Source organism: Myodes glareolus, chromosome 17, assembly GCF_982192425.1.
Source record: "Myodes glareolus chromosome 17, mMyoGla1.1, whole genome shotgun sequence".
NCBI classification, from domain to species: domain Eukaryota; kingdom Metazoa; phylum Chordata; class Mammalia; order Rodentia; family Cricetidae; genus Myodes; species Myodes glareolus.
Window position 1 is genome coordinate 40,444,260 of NC_142042.1, and position 21,515 is coordinate 40,465,774.

The 21,515-nt window shown below is 43.0% G+C and overlaps 1 protein-coding gene across 2 annotated transcripts in view; it reads left to right on the plus strand.

Annotated features, from left to right (window-relative positions):
• Window positions 1-21,515, plus strand: part of Palmd (palmdelphin) — a 50,007-nt gene that overhangs the window by 5,585 nt on the left and 22,907 nt on the right. For both annotated transcript variants that reach the window (XM_048456702.3, XM_087897616.1), the window contains exons 2-3: window positions 10,886-10,966; window positions 15,393-15,517. In XM_048456702.3, coding sequence (XP_048312659.3) covers window positions 10,886-10,966; window positions 15,393-15,517 — 206 coding nt within the window. The remainder of the gene's footprint in view (window positions 1-10,885; window positions 10,967-15,392; window positions 15,518-21,515) is intronic.

Below are 21,515 nucleotides of genomic sequence, written 5' to 3' on the forward strand. Positions count from 1 at the left end.
CTCAAACCTTACTCACCATGTGTGTTATGTGGGGCAAGAAGCATCCTTGGTGGATTCTTCACTGAACCTCACTGTCCAACACCTGTTGTTCCTCTACCACTGTAGCATCCTCCCGCCTTCCTCGGCCCACCTTCCTCGGTCTGCTATGATGAGAGTGGGCAGAGAAGGCCTGGTGCCATTTCAAGAGTACTTGGTACTGGTTTATGAAGGTGTGAAGGACTCAAAGTCAACTCTCAGGGTAGACACTCCATTGCCTCTTCCCCAACCCAAATCCATTACAATCATTTCCTCCCTTCCAGAACTTAGTAAATCCAGGATAGCTTTGCATCTTTCAGTGACCCCAGCAATGAACTCAACAGTAGCTGATATACCAAAATAGTAATAATAATAATAACAACAACAACAATAATAACAATGAGTGACTCAGTGAGCAAATACTGTTCAAGCTCTGAAGGGGAAGGAGCAACCTAATGATCATGTGGCCCACTAGTACATGCTTTTTTCCACTCATGACCCAGCCAATTTTATCACAGGGACTTGTTTGTGTTTGTTAGTCGTTCATATTTGTGTTGCCACTGTTAGACAGAGTCGAAGCTGCTAGCATGTCCTGTAAGGTTAGGAAACAAGATTAACTTTGCAGCATGAAATGAGACTTGGTCAACTGGAGCTTTTGAGCTTATTCTGTAAGGAGTAGTGACAGCCCAAAGCCCTACTGCCATGGCTGGTGTGAAGATGAAGGTACTGGGGCTGGAGAGATGGCTCAGCAGTTAAGAGCAGTGACTGTTCTTCCAGAGGACTTGGATTAGATTCGCAGCATCCACATGGTGATTCACAACCATCCTTAACTCCCTTTCCAGAGAATCTGATACCCTCGTCTAGACCCTGCAGGCACTATACACATGAAACATAGACATGAATTCAAGCAAAACACCCACATACATTTTTTAAAGACACAAAAAAATAAATAAATAAAAATCAGCCTATGTTATTTGTTTAAATAAGAGAAACTAAGATGCTCCTTAACTACATGTAGAAATCATCACAGAACCCAGAAAACAGAGATTTCTTTCCGCACGCTTTCATCCTCTTTATGCTTCTGTATCCAGTGCTTCTGGTGTGTGGCGGCTCTGGATGCTCTTCCACTTGAGAACAAGTCTCGGGGTTTGGTTCTTCTATTCATTCACCTTGACTCCAGACACTGAGGTCACACAATTTCACTTTGTGATCTTTCAAGTTTCCTGAGAACATTTTTAACAACAAAATCCCAGTCCGCTCTTACTTCATTCTTGAAAACTTGATACAGAACTCTATCTGGGTGGTTTCTTCTATATGCTTGTTGCGTTTGGCTTCAGTCTTCTTGCAGGGAGCTGCTTTAAGAACACTAACTGAGCTGATTTCAGGGATTAGCTCAGGTAGTGTGTTGTCTCCAAGTACACATTGTTGATTTTTAACCCCTAGGACCCACATTTAAAAACCCTGTTGTAATAGGGTATGTTTATAATCTTGGAAAGTTAGAAACAGAGAGATCCTGGAGCTTCATGACTAGTCAGCTCTAAACCAGTTGACCACTGACCTTCATATGTACACACGCACACACACACACACACACACACACACACACACACACACACACACAGTAGCCAATTTCAAATTTATATCCTTTTCTTGTTAACATTTTCACAAACTTACAAAACAATGTTGTCTGAATTAAGATTTTATTGCTGTGAAGAGACACATAGCAACTCTTGTAAAGAAAAACATTTCATTGAGGCTGGTTTGTAGTTTCAGAGGTTCAGTCCCTTATCATCATGGCAGGAAGCATGGCAGCATGCAGGCAGTCATGGTGCTGGAGAAGGAGCCGAGAGTTCTATCTATCTACTATCCAGATGTGCGGGAGAATTGTCTGTATTCTGTCAATCATGTTTTAAATAAACGCTGATTGGCCAGGCAGGAGGTGTAGGCGGAAAAACCAGACAGGAAGTGGAAATGATGCAAGGAAAGCAGGAGAATTCTGGGGAGGAGGAAGTTGATTCCTCCCACTCCTGCCCAGATCACCGAAGCAGCAGGATGTGAGCTGCCCCACTGAAAAAGGTACTGAGCCATATGGCTAACATGGATCAGAAAAATGGGTTAATCAAGATGTGAGAGTTAGCCAGTAAGAGGCTAGAGCTAATGGGCCAATCAGCTCTATAACTTATAGAGTCCTTTGTGTGATTTTTCTCTGGGACTAAACAGCTGGGGGAACTGGGCAGGACAAAAACCCCAACAAGCCGGCCCCTTTTCATGATACACAGATGGGCAGGCAACAGGAAGTGACTGTCATACTAGACCTGGCTTGAGCACTTGAGGCTTCAAGGTCTGCCCCCTAGTGGCACACTTCCTCCAAAAAAAGCTAAGTCTACTCCAACAAGGTTATACCTTCTAAAAGAGCACCTCCCTAGGAGACTATGGAGGCCGTTTTCTTTCACACAGCAAGTATGTTTGTTTTGTTTTGTTTTGTTTTTTCATGCTGTGATACCTGAGAGGACAACAAAGGGAAGAAAGGTTTATCACAGCTCAGAGTTTCAGGAGTGTGGCCCTCTATTGCTTGGCTTCATGCCCTTGGGCAAAGCATCATGATGGCAGAGGTATAAGTCTTAACAGACCCTTCACCAACAGCCTGCCTCTCTCTAGCTAATCCCGATCTGCTGGAGCTCGCACCACCTTCTACATTAGCATCACCAGCTGAGGACCAAGCAATCACCACAGGAATCCATGAGGAACATTGCATATTCACACCCTACAATGAGGCCGTGTTTAAGGGCACGGGGAAACCACAAAATACTGCATTCCTATGATCCAGGTATTCCTGGGTTCTTTCACATATATTATAGAAATACAATGGTCCCAACTTCACAGAGATCTGAGGGAGACAAAGTAAATTAATATGCTTATGTGCATTAAGTGGACCCGGATGCAAACACTTCATCAGTGTTAGCCATTATTTGGGTTGTCATAATCCTTGTCTCTGAATCTGGAAATAATTAAACCGCACAGGATCTGGGGGGGCGGTGAGTTTCAAATATTTGGGTTTGTTGTTTTGAAGTGCTAAGGATGAAACAAGGCGTCACACATAATAAGCAAAGAGTAACATTAAGCTACACCCTCACCCTGTCTTAATTTTCAGATTCAAACCCAGTCTCTCAGACATTCCTGTCTAAATACAGCATCCCTTGCCTAAATACAACTCATTCTACAACGTTGCCAAGAAATAGTCAATAAATGTTTCAGTCTTCAAATACTCATAATACATCTTTATATCTCTCCCAAAAATAGGAACATTCGCCATTTTATGTCTTTTGATACCTTTCCCTTCATCCAAGATTCCATGGAGTTTACATCACATAAATTTTACAGTTTGTTTATAAACTTTTCTTCCCTCAAAATGAAGACCACCAGAGCCTGAAATGTAGTGTAGTAGCTGTTGTAGGTTCCACTCCCTCTCAAGCATGAATTTCTCTTTAGGTACTCATGTCCTGCCCTTTCTAGGATCAAGAGTTTTCTCCTACATTAAAAATATGAAAACAAAAATATGAGCGGAACAGTCCCATTTTATCTGTCCTTTTCATACATGTACAATGTATTTATCTTCGGTAGTCTTACTACCTCTGTCATTTTGCCTTCAGCATAATGCACCGCTCACACACACACACACACACACACACACACACACACACACACACACACTATTGTTCCGTGTTTTCCAGCTTCATATCATACTGAATTTAGTAGCAGTATTTATGCTACTAAAAATGGTTGTCCCTCCCTTACCGTTTTGTTGTTGTTGCTGTTTGTTTGGTTTTGGTCTTTTGTTGTTTTGTTTTTTGTTACGTGGGGTCATTGGGAGGGTCCCAGTTAGATATTAAACTTCTTAATCTGGCCTGTTTTGTTGGTTTTCCCTCTTTCTTCCCTTCCTTTCTGAGATGATTTTTCACTGTGTTTAGACATTTCCATTCACTAATTACCCTTGTCTCGTGACCTGTCTTCGCTACTGACCTATTTGTTCCTTTGCAAGCACTCATTTCCAGTATTGAGACCAAGCCTTCCTGCAGCTGAGCAGATGCCCTGCCACTGTGCTATTCCACCACCCACCTCGAGAATTTTTAAAGTCACTGTTTTCAAGAATTCTTTAAGTCTACTTTCACTAAAATCTAGTAAACTTCTTCATGGAGTCAGAATTGTCTTTAAGAAATGTGTATTCGCTGCCGGGCAGGGGTGGCGCACGCCTTTAAACCCAGCACTCGGGAGGCAGAGGCAGAAGGATCTCTGTGAGTTTGAGGCCAGCCAGGTCTACAGATAGAGTTCCAAGACAGGCTCCAAAGCTTCTTGTTGGTAGTATTTAAACTCAAACGAACTACCTCCACCTTCATCCTTCTGGTCCTAAGGATGAGAATAACAGCAAACTGGTCGTGACGTCACAAGCTACTCAGTTTCTTTTTTTAAATTTTATTGATTTTTATTGAGCTCTACATTTTTCTCTATTCCCCTCCCTGCCTCTCCCCTCCCCTTCAACCCTCTCCCAAGGTCCCCATGCCCCCAATTTACTCAGGAGATCTTGTCTTTTTCTGCTTCCCATGTAGAGTAGATCCAGGTCTGCCACTCTTAGGGTCCTCATTGTTGTCTAGGTTCTCTGGAATAGTAAATTGTAGACTAGTTTCCTTGGTGTTTAAAAACCACTTATGAGTGAGTACGTGTGATAATTGTCTTTCTGGGTCTGGGTTACCTCACTCAAAATGATGCTTTCTAGCTCCATCCATTTTCCTGCAAAATTCAAGATGTCATTATATTTTTTTCTGCTGTTTAATACTCCACTATGTAAACTTACCACATTTTCCTTATCAGTTTTTCAGTCGAGGGGCACTTAGGTTGCTTCCAGGTTCTGGCTATGACAAACAAAGCTGCTATGAACATAGTTGAGCACATGTCCTTGTGGCATGATTGAGCATCCTCTGGATATATACCCAAAAGTGATATTCCTGGGTCTTGAGAAAGATTGTTTCCTAATTTTCTGAGAAATCACCACACTGATATCCAAAGCGGCTGTACCAGCTTGCGTTCCCACCAGCAATGCAGAAGTGTTCCCTTTTCCCCACAACCTCTCCAGCATAAGTTGTCATTAGTGTTTTTGATCTTGGCCATTCTTACAGGTGTAAGATGGACTCTCAGAGTTGCTTTGATTTGCATTTCTCTGGTGACTAAGCCACTCAGCTTCTAACAGAATGAACCTGACAAGTCCTCCCACTGCTCTGGCCTGGTTCAATCGGTTCAGGAAGACACCACTGGCGCTCTTTCAGTCCAAGGAGGTTCTAATGCGATCACAAGATGCCCTGTTTTTCCTGACTTCCACCTAAATGTGCCTCCGTGCCCCTAGCTAAGCCTCTCACTTCTTCTGTGGAGACAGTGAGAAGTCAGTGGAGGCCAGGAGTGAGAACATGAGTTCTTCCTACTTCCTAAAAAAAGCCTATGAGGCAAGTTGCTTTACTGCTTAAGGTAAACTCTTACTTGTAAAACGAAGTATTTGGACCATGTGAGCAATAAATCTCTTATATCTTACACAAGCAAAGTTCAGTTACTGGTTTTTTTTAAGATTTATTTTATCTTTTTTCTTCTTTTTTTATTAAAAGTTTTTTAATACAGTCTTTTCTCATTTTCCACAGCTATCCCCATTCCCATTCCCTCCCCCTCCTCCCACTTTCTCCACCTCTCCACCTTCCCTTCCACTCCCTACCTCCCCATCTGCTCCCCAGAAAGAGAAGACTTCCCATGGGGAGTCAACAAAGTCGGACACTTCACTTTAAGGCAAAACCAAGGCCCTCCCCCCTATATCTAGCCTGAGCAAGGTATCCCTCCAAAAAGAATATACTCCTAGGAACCAGCTCAAGTACTAGGGATAAATCCTAGTGCCACTGTCAGTGGCCCCACAAGTTGCCCAAGCCTCATAACTGTCCCCCACATTCACTTGGCCTAATTTGGTCCTTTGCAGGTTCACCAGCTATCAGTCCAGAGTCAGTGAGCTCTCACTAGCTCAGGGCAGCTGTTTCTGTGGGTATCACCATCATGGTCTTGATCCCTTTGCTCATATCATCTCTCCTCCCTCACTTGGGCTGTTCTCGGACAGCTCGGCCCAGTGCTTCACTGTAGATCTCTGTATCTGCTCCCATCAGTTGCTGGCTAAAGGTTCTATATGACGGTTAAGGTGATCATCAGTCTGATTATACAAATGTCCCAACTTTTATTTCTACCTCGGAATCTTCTTTTCAGCTCCCTCCATTCTTATTCCAGGCATCTAACTCCTCGCTCCACCAAGTGGTCCCAAGGGCTTCTCCAACTCGATATGAGTCTCACAGTCTTCTATCCTCCTGAATGACCTGTTTCTGTGAACAAATCTGCTCTTCTCTGTTCCTCAGCACTGTAACCCACTGATCTTTGCCTCCCCCTCCTCCATATTTCTCAGCACCCATTCATTCTGCTTCTTCGGTCCAAACACTCACAGCCTTTTGTATTGTTGTAATAACCTAACCAGGCTTCCCTTTCAACTTCCCCACTACACAATGAGGCTATGTTCAGTTTCTAAAAACGGGATTTTAACTGTCCTTTTCTCCCTGAAAACATTCCATTGTTTACTATCTCAGACATAAACAAGTGGGGAGCCCCTTGTTGTGGCAATCCAGGGGTCTCCATCAGCAGCCTATCCTTTTCCTGTTACTCTTTGCTGATTGAATGCTACTCTACGTAACAATTTAGATTCCGTATCTGCTGCTTCAAATACTGTGCAGTGTTCCCATTTCAGACTCTGGGTCACACTGAGCTTTAGCTTGATGCCCTCTCTCCCCATTCTTGAGTCTCCAGTCACTACCGACCTCGCCCACTCAGATGCCGTCCCAGAACTTCTAATGCCGTCAGCTAGAAGCAACCTCTCCCTGTCTCTCCTCGGCCTCCTGGCACCTTCTTTTTGCCTGAGCAATAACTGACGCTGTGTTTCTCAGGCTTCAGTTTCTTGCAGAATTTATTTTTCTTCTTCATGAGAATGTAAGGGGCTCAGAGAAAGTAACTATTTCAGAAGCATATATTTATTTATTACAGCATATTTGTGATGTGTATGTGTGCATGCTGGCACATGCATCCCACCATGCACTTGTGGAGGTCAAAAGGCAATCTTCAGGAGTCACTTATCTCCTCCACTTCATTAAGGCAAGGGTCTTCCTTGTCTCTGTCCCCCATCTCTCCACAGGAGTGATGGGATTACAAATGAGTGTCACCGCATCTGTCTTTTGGGTTTTATTTTTTTAAGACAGAGTCTCACTCTATAGCCCTGGCTATCAAGTAATACACTCTGCTGACCAAGCTGTGCTCAGATTCACAGGGATCCGTTGGCCTCCGCCTCCCAAATACTAGGATTAAAGGCGTGTGCCATTATATATGGCCTAGTGGACTTTTTGTGGGTTTGTTGTTTGTTTTGTTTTGTTTTTTGTTTTGTTGTTCTTTTTCTTTTCTTATTTTTTTTCTTTTAACACAGGGTCTCTCTGTGTGGCCCCGGCTGTCCTGGAACTCACTTATGTAGACCAGGCTGGCCTCAAACCCACAGAGATCTGCCTGCCTCTGCCTCCTGAGTGCTGGGATTAAAATCATACGTAACTACTCTCTGTCTACGTTTTTCTCTTTTTTCAAGTGTGGGTTCTGGAGATAAAACTCAGGTCACCAGGCTTGTGTACCAAGCACTTTGATCCACTGAACCTTCTGCCAGAACCTCAATAGTTTTGAAACACTGAAAAACTACGGATATATTACATTTGTACATAAGTATCTAAGTATTGGATAAATTAATAATAAAACAACTTAATATAAATCCTGCTTGGAAGAATCAATCATACGTGAATATTACTGATCAATAATTAATCAACATCTCCACAATACATTTTTGAGTATTGTGCTTACTTTTGTGAGGAATGAGGTAGGGGCAATATCTCTGCACACTACCTGACCATCTTGACTTCCAACTGTACAAAGTGGATTGACTAATTTTCAAAATAAGAGGTCATCTTTTATAGAATTGGAATTTGTGGCTTTTAACTGTTGAAATGAGCTAAGTAAAGCAGCCAAGAACTCAGGAAGTTGCTCATTGAACAAAAGTCTAATTGAGCAAAAAGTCTAATTGTGCCTTGATGAAGTAATCAACAATGAAAGTCACTCGGAAGAGTCACAGTAATAAATGCTCAGCTTGCCAAGTCTCCTGCCAGGGCAACTGGGGGAAGCAGGTGGCATTTCACATCTATTTGCTTCACACTAGGTTAGAGAGGGTCTATCTGGCAGTCACCTCTGTACAGCAGCAGTAGAGCTCCAGAAAAGCCTTTAGATCAACTCAGTTTATTTGATGATAGAAACTAATTATTCCCAGAACATTTTTCAGTGATGTATTACTATCAGACTTAGCAAAGGAATAATAATCTACTCTGCCTTGTAAGAAAAAAAAAAAAACACTCCTATCTTAAAATAAGATCACGCCTGTAACATTATAAAATTCCCTTCCCGCCTGCCTTGACTGATGGGAGAGAGGCATCACATTGCCTCCAAGTGACAAAACACTGGTATTCCTAAGCAACACTTTTATAATCCCCATGTTGTCAAAACACTTCAGAAGTCCCGCCTCTACCCATACCTTCCACTACTTGTTACTAACTCCAAGAGAAAATCAGCACAGACTGGCAGCCAGAGAGACTAGGGAGGGATTGCTGGGTTTGGTGGACACTCGGTCTCCTGTGCACCTCTCTGGGAGCTACTCCTAGAGAAGAGGGGAACGATCACCCCTGGGAAACCACACTAATGACGGGTTTCATTTCTGGCTCTGTCCTGAGGCTGCCTCCCAACCTCAGGGCTTCAGAATGCAGAGAACAAAGAGCTTGCTTAAGGAATTTCCTACTTGAGAAAATGCTACAGTTATGTGGTTAAGAGTGCAGAGGCTGATCTCAAGTTGTCTGGGTTCAAATCCTGGTTCAATCACTTAGTAGTGATGAGAATCTGAATAGTTAATCTCCCTAAACATCCATTTCCCCTTTTGTAAAAAGAAAATTCTTATCGTATGTCTTAGTTATTACAACTTATTAAGTGAAAGAGTGCCTCTGAGACACTTAGCAAAATATTTGGCACAACAAAATGCTACTAATATTTGCTCAAGAACAATAGAAAATTGGTTCTCAGAAGTTTAGAAAATTTTGTGACCAATGACTAGATTACATTCCCACCCTGCCCAAAAAAAAAAAAAACCTAAATGTTAAAAAAGTGATTCTAAAGACCCAAGCCTGTTTGTTGCCTAGTTGCTTTTTCCTGAAAGAACTATTTATAAAAGTTAAAAAAGCAATGTTGATGAAGTCATGTATTCTTCCTACACACAAAGGGAAGCCCAGCACAACAGCTGGGGAACAAACAATGTGTTGTTTTTCTTCAACAAATGTACCTGAACTTACACATCAAAAAAGAAGAGTTTTAATCTTCAAAGGGATCACCTCAGGAAGCTGTGTACTTTCAATAGAGCTGCCAAATACTGTCAGAGTCTCCCTTCTGCATTAGCTCCTGGCTTGGCCTCACATTCTTTCAGGTGCTTTTGTTGGCAACAAAATTTTTTGCTCTGAGAATTTTCAGTTTTGAATCGGATTTAAGAAAAACTCGTGAATAAGATGGAGAATAATATCTTCTCAGGTTTGGGGGAAGTTGGGTTTGGGGAGTGTTGTTTTTGTTTTGGTTTAATTTCGTTTGGTTTGGTTTGGTTTTTAATGAGAGATGGCTTTTTTTTTTCTTTTAACTTGGATAGTCAAATATATCGATTCCAGCTAGTGCATCTCTAGCATTTAGGATCAACAGAAGCACTATCAGCGTGAGCCAGCTGCTTCCTGTATGCACTCTAAGTTATGTAGTTATTTATTGAATTTTACCAAATGGACACCTCTTGAGAACTGAGAACTTTGACAAGCGCTAGCTTATCCTGTGTTCGTCTTACAAGGAAAGTACTTTCAACTTCCCCGGTTCATGGCCACTGAGGTGCCATGGAATTTGATCTAACGTCATGAAGCAGATAAATGGGAGAGTCAGAAACCAAACGCAGGCTGCCTGGTTAGCGCGTGTACTCTTTTCTAGAAAACAGAACCTGACAGCAGTAAAGATTCTGCTCTTCTCTTCTGTTCTGGAATAGGTTGTAAGGTTGTTTGATTGCTTGCTTGGTTGACCCATTCATTGAGGTACTGTGCTTAAATTTGGTGGAAAATATATCTTGCCATGAATTATTCTTTTTTTACCTCAGTGGATGGAGGGTAACGTTACCGAAGCTCCCTTTCTTCATTGTCTGGCCTGTTGCACCAGGAGGAAGTCGCCCCACTTTCTAGCTTCCCCGCTCTCTGAGGATCCGGTCCCTGGCGGTCTTTCCTGTTTTCCACATGTGTAGGCCTTTTACCCAGCAATGTCTTCGGCCTGTGCCAGGAGCAGTCTCCTCCCACCACTTTCAAAATTCCCTCCTGACAACTCACCTTTTTCCATTGCTTCACTCCAAAGTCTGTATCACCACCAGCCTGATGGGGAAGGGAGAAACGGGGCGAAGAGAAAGAAAGACAGTGAAAGCTTCCCTCCCCATTAAAAGACATTTCTGGGTTATTTTTCTTAAGTTGAATCTCTTCTGTGACTGTCCCCATCATCACCAACTTGTATCTCCTTTGTTGCAAAACACACGTTTCCAGGGTGGCTTCTTATCAAGGCCAGCCACGTGACTCTGTCTATCCTTTCAGACAATGACCATTGGCCAGATCTCATTCCCGTATAAACTTTGAAAATTAATTATGCTTCAACTTTTCTTTAATTTCAGGATAAAAGAAAAATACAGGAAGAAATCTCACAGAAACGTCTGAAAATAGAAGAAGAAAAATCGAAACACCAACATCTCAAGGTACCACATCTGACTTCCCTTTCCCCTCAGTGGTTTTGTGTTCAAACAGCCTGACAGCATTTACCAGCCCACCACCATAAAGATGCTTTAGGAGAAAGAGACATGCCAGGTTAGCTCACCCGTCAGTCTAATCACCCTGGAGGAAGCTAGTAAGGTACTGATAATCGCGTCTGAGATTAATACCTTTTGGCAAACCTGAGGAAAGTTGGGAACACGGTTTTATTGCCTCTATGAACAGAGTTTCCAGATCTTCCTCAGTAACCTTGAGAATTTGGCCCTGGTGAAGCCTTGCTTAACATCCTGGGGGGGGGGGGGCTGATCCAGCTAGGAAGTTCCTTTTGAAATCAATGAAAGGCCAGCCCTTCCCCAGGGGCTGTAGAGCAGACAGTGTCTCGCCAGCCTGGTCAAGGATGCCTGTGTTCCAAAGCTCCCTGCAGTGAGTCTGATGTTGTTTGCATATGGTTGGGTTTCTATTTTATTTTGTTTTGACAGAACATGAGATCATAACTATAAATAAATCTCCATTAGAAAACTCAGACTTTACATCTTGCACAGGGTGTGGTCATTTTGTAATTAAAGCACATAGGGTTTCAACATTTTGTTACGTAGTTTGGTCAGAGGATCCAAGGAAAGGACAAACACAAGCTCCTTGTGAATAGGCTCAAGCAGGAAACCGTCCTTATCTGGCAGGGGCGCTATCAATAGATGGAATGAATTCCCTCAATGAACAATGCCCCACAGTCATAAAGTCTCCCAACTTAAACTTGCCAGATTCCGCTAAATCCATTTTTCTAATGGAAAAAAAATATTGACTCTGAAAAGGCACATCATTCAGGACTCCGTTTAACCTCTGTCCTCTGGATTCTGTTGACCGCTGTGCTCCTATTGAAGGTGACATTTCCACTGTTTGATGGATGGCTGAAAGCCATAGTTAATCTGCTCTCCTTACAAAGTAGCACACTGAATTTATGTTGAGTGGTGGACACGCTCAAGAGATACAACATGTACACCCAGGAAAATCAGTGAAATAAAAACAAACTTAGCAATCCAAGGGAAGTCAGTGAATTCTCAAACATTAGAGACAGATCCAGAATAACTGGTGCCCCCTTTTCCCTCCCAAACACACACATACACAATTTGAGTCAGGCTACAAAGAGTTTCCTACTTCAGAAAAAGCATGTCCATCTCTGGCACTCAAGGACCGCGACCCCTGCAGTATGGAAGGCCATGTAACTGCCGAGCTCACCGTAACAAAAAGCATTTAAATATTCCCTCAGCTCTTTGGAGGAAGTAAGTAAGGTTCACACAGGAAAAGGCGGACTCACTCCAAGATTCATGCCCAAGGTGGCCTTAGTGGCATTATGTGTCAAAACAGTCCCAGCAAGAATATATACTATTTCGTATTGATATGCTTTCCAGAGTCAAGGAGCGTCTTCCAGTCCAATCAATGTGTGCACCAAACTTTGGATGACTGTCCACTGTTGTGTAGATTGTATACTGCACCATACAAATGAGCTACTGGAAACCTATTCATGCCCCCCTTGCCATCTGCGCCCTCTGCTCGGGGCCTGCCTGTACCTGAAGCAAGAGATTTTCATTTTTTCTGGTCCCAAGGTGTTCTCCTCTTTCCTTCAAGGACCCAAAAGGGCGGAGATGAGGAGAAGGGGGAAATAACGTGTTCTAATTTGAAAAATTAAAGTTAGGAAGACAAGTTAAATGGCGGTGTTTTTATTTAGACAGTAAATATTAACTGCACATTCTGAGGTCAGAGAAAATGTTCATGAAGATGTGGGTTTTAAATAGAACCTTAGATGGTGAGTGGAATTTACTGAGCTACACATAAGGCCTCTCAGTGAACATAGGTGAGCATAGCTCCTGTGACTTCCGAGGTACTATACAAAACCCAAAAATATGACAAAGCTTGCCCTGTGCCTTTTAACATAACTGACACATGACTCGCAATTAACTAGACTGGAGCAACAACCACAGAGGAAATACAGAACAAAGAGTGGAGATTTCACCATTCTTCCAAGTGTGCAGAAATTGCCAGCTAGTCCAACAGAAACCAGGCCCAATTCCAAAAGCAGGCTCACAAATGTGCAAACGTATTTTTTAAATCAATTTTATGCTATTTTGCCAAGTTTTGAAAGTTCTGTTATCTGTTTTCTTTTCCATCCATCCAGGGAGTTGTCCTGGCTCCCATTACTCTTCGCGGCTTCCCTGATTGCAAGCTAGTTTATATTACGCCACGATGGTACACATAGACATTGCAAGCTTCCTCTCCTCTCTCTCTCTCTCTCTCTCTCTCTCTCTCTCTCTCTCTCACACACACACACACACACACACACACACACACACACACACACACTCACACACACACACACACACACACACACACTCACTGTGATCCTTAACTCCTGATGCTTGGGCCCACAATGCATTGCACTTCCATAGACATTTATTAACATTCCAATCTAATGATTCTGAAATACGTATAATGTGTATACTGTGGACCCCCTTGTCTGCAATAGCATTTATCAGGAAAAACAAATTGTAGTCAATAAAGAATTTTTTTCTTTGCTATAAGTCCATTCAACTCATAGTAAGAAAAACCAATTGATTCCAAGTCTGCTGTGATTACTGAGTGCCATGTAGTAACACCTCGGGAGACCTTTTGATAAAAACTAACAAATATGGCTTGTATGTCACCATAGCACTTGTATTTTCATTTAGTTACTAGAGCTTTTGGTTCTACTATCTACCTTTGTGGTGATGGTGATTAAACCCAGGGCCTTGTACACACCAGGCAGGCAGTCTCTAGGGAGCAGCATCAGCAGCCCATACAGCTTTTGATTCTGAACTTCATTGTCATGAAATAGTTAAGTTGGTGGCATCACAGATTCCTGCCTGGCTCATCCAGCTTAGTATCAGCAGATAGTGCCATCTGAGTGTTTCTTAGATCAACAGGCAAGCAACTGGCACTGTCCTTCGGTATGATTCAGAAAGACTCAAACTTACTAATGTGTGAGAATGGATTTGCATGTAAATAAGACCTAAAGGGCAAAGAAGATGACTCACTTGGTTAAGTGCTTGCCATAGAAACAGAGAGACCTAAATCAAGATCCCCAGCACACATATAAAAACGCAAGCACCTATAATCATAGGTCTCAGGAGATAGAGACGGGCTTGCTGGCCAAATCCTATCTCAAAAATAAGGTAGAGAGCCAGCAAGATGACGTACTGGGTAAAGCTGCTTACTGCCAAGCCCGGTGACCTACATGCAACCCTGGGATGTAGTTGGGGGAGAAAACCAGCTCCAGCAGGTTGTCCTCTGACCTCCATGCACCTCAGCACACAAGGCAGGAGCACCACCCCGTACACACATTAAGTAAGTCAAATGTCATTTGAAGAATGCCAAGGTGGAGAGTGAGAGAGGAAGACACCAGCAGTGACCTCTGACCTCCATATGTACCAGAATACAGGTGCAGTCACATGCACAAGTATATACACACAGAAACTTGTATATACTCATAGACCACCACACACACACACACACACACACACACACACACACACACACATACACGAGGTTTCAATATCTAAAAGCTAGCTTCAGAAGAGTCTAGCAGTTTCACAGAAGGAAAACATCAACTTTATGGAGGCAGGATAACAGAAGAAAATGAGTTTCTTTACTATGCCCATGACTACAATTCATGAAATTTGTGGGCAACAGGAGGTTTGTGAAATTGTTGACAGATAAAGAAATAACTGTCTTCTTGACTACACATTAACTATCCTCAAATTCCATCAATAAAAAATAGATTAAAATCCAGATAAATTTTTAAAACGCTGATCCATTTTCTTGGTGTCCTAAACCCCAGGAGTCAAATATGGGCCTATATTATTGTTGTTCACTGGGTCTGGGAAGGAAAAGGTTCTGTTAGCAGCTCATCAGCTATTATTATAAAAGTCTTGATTGGCTGGGGAAGACTGTCTGGCCCCAGAACAGAGTAACACAAACCGCTCTTGTATTGGGTGTTAGTCCCAGAAATGAGTGCAGATTCTGAAAGGGTCAACAAAACACGATGATATAGGTCTCTTCTTTTATCCAGTGGTCTGTAGCCCAGGTTCTGCGGCATCTGTCTGCAGCCTTCAGACCTTCTTACTTTGACAGATTTTTTTACATGACCTCAATAGTTATTTGTAGTTATTGTAATACTGATTTGGTTTCTTTTTAAAGAAGAAAGGAGCCAAGAAGTTTACAAAGAAGGAAAAATGCCGGATTTGTTGAGTTAAATCAGTGAGGAAAAATAATCCCTCTTCTTTCATATGCCCACTATTGCCATTCCTAATATTTGCAAGCAATAAGAGATTTGGGGAGTCGTCGGCAAATATAAAAATATCTGTTTATGTTTCCTGACATCAGAAAAAAGCCTTGAGGGAGAAATGGCTCCTCGACGGAATCAGCAGTGGGAAAGAACAGGAAGAGATGAAGAAGCAAAACCAACAAGACCAACACCAGACCCAGGTTCTAGAGCAAAGTATCCTCAGGTATGCCCTTTCTGGGGTACTTCTCAAATCTCCTCCCCCCGAAAGTGAAGGTGGTCGTCATGAGAAAATTGGGAAGTGTAAATATTAGATGGGATTATTAGTAATGCCATGAACATAGATATCATGGGAGAAAGATGGGGGGGTCAAAAGTCATTTTCTAACCTATACACAGAAGATAAATGACATGTTTTCCTTTTATGTGTATGTATATGTGCATGTGTGTATGTGTATGTATAGGTATGCTCACACATAGATAGCCTATATGTGATAAAAGCCAAAGGTTGATGTTGGCCTATCTTTCTCAGTTGCTTCTTCCCCTATTTTTAAAAAATATTTTTATTAATTTTTTGAGAATTTTATACAATGTATTTTGATCATACTCACCCCAAGTCCTCCCAGATGAATCCTTTCCTTCCTACCCCCAGAACCTCATGTCCTCTTTGTTGCTGCTGCTGCTGTTGCTTTAAATAAGTCATGGGCTCCAGTGTGTGTAGACCTGGGTCGGGGGACCTCCACAGAAGCATGATCAGTATATCAAAAGCTACGCCTTCAGAGAAAACTGAATCTCCTTCTCACAGAAGCCACAAATTGCCAGCAGCTTCTCACTCAGGGGTGTGGGCTCATAGACCCTTTCCCATTCATGCTAGAATGTTACTGCCTTGATCTTGTTGTAGTCTTGTGCCTCAACTGCTGTGTCCAACATACCTTGGTCCATGGAACCTAAGTAGGGGCAGTGCGGGAATGGAGAAAGGACAGACACAAACAGAAAGATTGGGATCACGAGGGTTATACATGTTCTGAAGAGCTGGATCATCTGCCACAGCAGCCCGGAACCTCAACATGTCTACTATGAACTACACAAAGGGAGGAGTTAGCTAGTCTTGATAGGAGGTGTCTGTAGGGGAGCAGCCTCAGGCTCCCCTACATCCAGGGGCAGGAAGTTACAGTTGCTAGTTTTCCCACACACTGATCAATCATTTGTAAACACTTATACCACAAGAAAGCTTTGCCATTCTAAGCCTGGCCTGTGTAGACAAGGCTTTCCCAAATCTCCAAGGGTCTGAGGCATTGGTCCTTGACATGGTTGTATCCTTGTCAGCAATACACATTCACTCAGGACTTCATCTGCTCTTTATACATTTAGTCTGGGGGTTTTCGGCTCCCCAAAGGCTGCCGTGTGCTCATGAACACATGATCCTGTCATGTCCAGAAGACACTATTTAACTCCAACCTTCCCTGTCTGACACTTGCAATATTTCCAAGCCCTTTCTTGGCCAGTCTTTCTGTTGTTGTAATGAAACCCCGTGACCAAAACAACCTGGAGAGGAAAGGGTTTAATTGACTTACATGTCCACAACAGTATTCAGCATCAAAGGAAGTCAGAATAAGAACTCAGAGAAGGATTCTGAAGGCAGGAGCTGATGCAGAGGCCATGGATGGGTGCTGCTCACTGTCTTGTTCCCAATGACTTGCTCAGTCTGCTTTCTTATAGAACCCAGGACCATTAGTCCATGGGGGCTGGGCCCTTCCCCATCAATCACTAATTAAGAAAATGCTGTACCAGCTTGCCTGCAGCCTGATCTTATGGAGGCATTTTCTTAATTGAGGTTCCCGCCTCTCAGATGATTTTAGCTGGTGTCAAGTGGACATAGGCCTATCCAGCACATTCTCTTCCTTGATGGTCCCTGATCCTTGGGAAGGGGATGTAATATAGATGCAGTATTTGTGGCTTAGCACTCCATGGACATTTATTCTCTGCACTATGGCCAGTTCTGAGTGTCTGCATTAACCACTGTCTGCTGTACAAAGAGATTCCTCTGACATGGTCTGAGATCTGCACTCATCTTTGGTAGAGGGACACGACATTTTGAAGGCTATTTGATACTGTCGATTTTAGCAGAATAATAGTAGCTGGTTCAACCCTGGCATCTGAGAGCTCCCCAACCATGGGCCAGATTTACAGTTCCAAGCATGAATTTCCACTGTGGAACAGGTCTTAAATCCAGTCAGAAGGTCATTGGTCCACTCCTATTTTTTGAGACAGGATGTCTCACAGAACTTGTGAGTCAGGATGTCTCACAGCATCAGCTAGGCCACTGAGCAGCTAGCTGCGGGGATGACAAGTGTGATACCATCATGCCCTGCTTCTGCATAGATTTAAATAGATGCTGGGGACTTGAACTCGGGTCCTCGGGCTTGTGCAGCAAGCACTTTATCCACTCAGCCCTCCCCCCACCCCCCAAAAGATGAAATGTCTTGTGGCCTAATCATGACAACGATATGAAGTCTACTCTTCTTTGAAATAGAAGGAACTTCCAGGATGTCACTAACGTAAGAATTGTGGGGAAGGACTGGACAGGTGTAGCAGCAGGGTCTTCAGCAAGCCTGCTGTGACTACATTCTCTCCATGCTCGCCAGAGACGAACAATTCGGGAGAAAGGCCTTTCTTTTTTTTTTTCTGATGGCTTCCACTGTACTAGTTCTTAATAGATTAGACTTTTGGCTTCACTACCTTGTTTTGATGGCTTTAAATGAACAGATAATGTAATTGGGATTTTTAAGTCTATTACCCCCCCGCAACACTAGTTGTTTGCTCAGTATGTCTCCAAATAGTGGATAATAAACATTTTCTTTAAAACCAAGACACGGCAAAGACCAACTGCCTCCGCAGTTGGACACTCCTTCCTTATGAGGCCTCCCTTTAGATCAAGCCCCATACCCAGCGTCCATCCAGCCTGAGCTGATGATGTCCCTTCTCCACTCCCCAACACAGAATCCTTATCTCTAATGACTCCCAGGCTAATCCCTGTAAGCCTCCCCGCTATGCTGACACCTCAGAACCCCCCTTTCCAGCCTTTCCACATATTGAACACCAACAGCTCTCGCTGAGCCTGGTGATAATAAATGGCTATGTACAGTCAGGCCGCAGGGGCAGGGCTACGGAGCAAGTCTTTAATCCCAGAGTATTGACTAGGATTCTCTGATTGCCTTTCAGCCTTGCCTGAATGCTCCAAGAAGCACAGAGCTTCCAGCCATACTGATAGTGGCTGTCTGGACAGAGCTCCTGGCTGAGCCAGAACTTTAAAGCAGGAGTAGATGTTTAGTGAGGTATAGAGAATATGCTGTCCCCATTCGGTCTTAATAACCTGTAGAGAAAGTCATTCATCACCTTTTGCAGAGAGACCTGAAAAACAAGCAGACAGACAGGTATTCCCTTATCCAGCTGTCTCAGTGACTGCAAAACATCACACAGCAACCACTGGGGCCTCAAAAGGTCTCTCACAGGAAGGCTTTGTCTCTCATAGGAAGTCTTTAACCGTGTTCTGTCCTTTTATCAAATTGTCGCTCATATGCCCTGTTTCCAGCATCTCGCTGCAACTTAATTTTGGACTTTGAGGATGCTGTTCCGCCATCAGGACTCCTTCATCAGCACCAGGTGAATTTAGTCCACAGATATAAGTAATAAATTTATAAAGCATTTGCCTAGACATGAACTCTTTTAACAGTCACGGCAACCCTAAATATAAAACACAAACAACTCCATATCACGGATGAGGAAATGGCGCAAAGAAGGTAAGGGACTTTGTGCCCAGCCACGGGACTCACAAGGAACGGGCTGAGAGCTAAAAGTCAGAGGTCTGCAGCTAGAAAAGAAAGAGAGAGCTTTAAGTATAAATGTTTTGGAAGCTAACATACAGCTGATATGGGCTAGTATCTACAATAATAATTTTTTAAAAAAATTTTAAAAGCTTTTTTTCAAGCAACTATCCTAAAGAGCTGTTTTTGCAAGGCATTAGTAAAGAATCCACATCTTTGTTGGCCTTTAGAGGTGTGTTTATCTTGTTTTTTTTAAATATGTGCAAGAACAGAACGTTCTGAAACAAAATATGAGCGTGAATAATATGTGCGCCTCGTCTGTATTTCCGCCGCTCCGCGGGTGCTCTGCACTGTACAATCGCACGGCCAAGCAGCTTTACCTGCTATTTCTGAAGCTGCTAAATAATCAAGTGCATGTTTTCCAATTCGCTCATCTGCCTAAGTAACTACCGCGGTGCTTAAGAGGCTTTCAGTACCAGTGAACTCAGTAGGCTCCTGCTGGTTCCCCACAGCCAGCTGATACAGTGAAACAGAGCAAAGCCACGCCTCCTTCCCGGAGCAGAGAAAGAGTCCAAGTGCCGCCTGTGATTTATCACTGAGGTGCCTGCTCGGGGAGTGACATTTGCCGCTCTGCCAGGCCCCTCGGCGAAAGGATAAGAGTTAAATAGGGACATCAAAATAGAAATGATGCCATTACCTCAGAGTTCGCAACAAGGCCAGGCCCTGCCTGTGAAGTGTTTATTCCTTCTATGTTCATGGTTTTGTGACAGTTCGCCCTTAGCATCTTACTCTCGTCCCCTGCCCGCAGTCTGTGAGCTCAGCTAGTCTGCGGTCACCGCTCCCAGCTTCCTCGCTTCTAAGTTGGGACAATCGGAGCCACATCACAGGACTCTTGAGAATACAGTGGTTTCCCTGACGCACAGTAGGTGATTCATATAAAAATATTAGAGAAAGGCAATACTATTCTTCATTGGAAGTATAAATCTTAGGACTAGGGAGCTGGTTAAAGCCATTGCAAGTGTTCTAGTTTAATGTCATGACGAAAAGCAACTTGAGAAAGAAAAGGGCTTTTTAGGCTTGGAAGTTACAGGTCCATCGTGGGGGAACCAAGGCAAGGCAGGAAAGCTAGAGGTAGGAAGTGAAGCAGACACCATGGAGGAATGCTGCTTGCCGGCTTGCTTACCGTAGCTTGCTCAGCTAACTTCCTTACACAGCCCAAGGACACTTCCCCCTTGATTAACAGAAAATATAACTTCCCCACAGATCAGTGTGATGGAGGAAATTCCTCAGCCAAGGGTCCCTCTTCCCAAGTGTGTCAAGTTGACAACCAAGATAATCGATCACAGCAAATACAATGGCCTGTGTTTAGACCCCTAGCATTCATGCAATAAGCCAGGCATGGAAGCCCATAGCTGTAACCCTAGCCGTAGCGGCTACCATGGGTGGGTGGGGAGGGGGCCTTTGTGCTGACCAACCAGTCTAGAAGACTGCAAAACAGAAAGGAACATCTAAGGAAAACATTTCAACATCAGCCTCTGGTGTTCATAAACTCTCGTGCACATGTACACACGTGTGTGGAGAAAGAGGAAGAGAGAGAGAGAGGGAGGGGGAGGAGGGAGAAGGGAAAGAAAACAGAGAAAAGAGCATACATTAATGAGGAAAAAAAGAGGTCTACCTAAGACTGAGCCTTACTTGAGCTAGTACTTGGCAGAGGAGTACAGTTTAAAGCCAGTCTCAGCTATACAGTGAATTGGAAGCCAGTTCGGCGACATAAGACCCTATCTCAGAAAAAATATATTTTTTTAATTAAGAAAAATTCAGCAAAATTAGAATATTGCCTAGAGCCTTATCCAGGTGGGCTTATTATTTGACCTCATTCTCTCTCACTTCTTTGAATACAAAAAATATTTATTTTTCTGTGTGTAACAAAGTCTCACTGATCTATGGAAGTATCGCGTTCCATTTGGAAGTGACTAGTGTATATTCCCTATAGTTTAAGGCTAAAATGCTAATAGAACTGAATTACTCCAGGACACTTACTATGCACCAAGCACTATGTACATATATGCACACACATACACTTTATACATATAAGTCATTAAATCTCACGATCACTTAGAAGGCAGTTAACAAATAGAAGAATTAGCATTTATAAGGGTTAGTTCACCCTTCTGGTACGGCTAAAAGGTTAACAGCTTGGGTTTTAATCTGAATTCAAATTCCTAATCATGAAACAGAACTATGCCTGTGCCTCCAATTCTCCAGAAATATCCTTCAAAAGTTAAGCCCCGAACACTTTGACAGCATTTTGGGTTTTGTTTTGTTTTGTTTTTTAATTTCCAATACAAGCAGCCGTTCCACCCTTAAAGGAATCTCGCTATTAAGATAGACATTGGCCTGA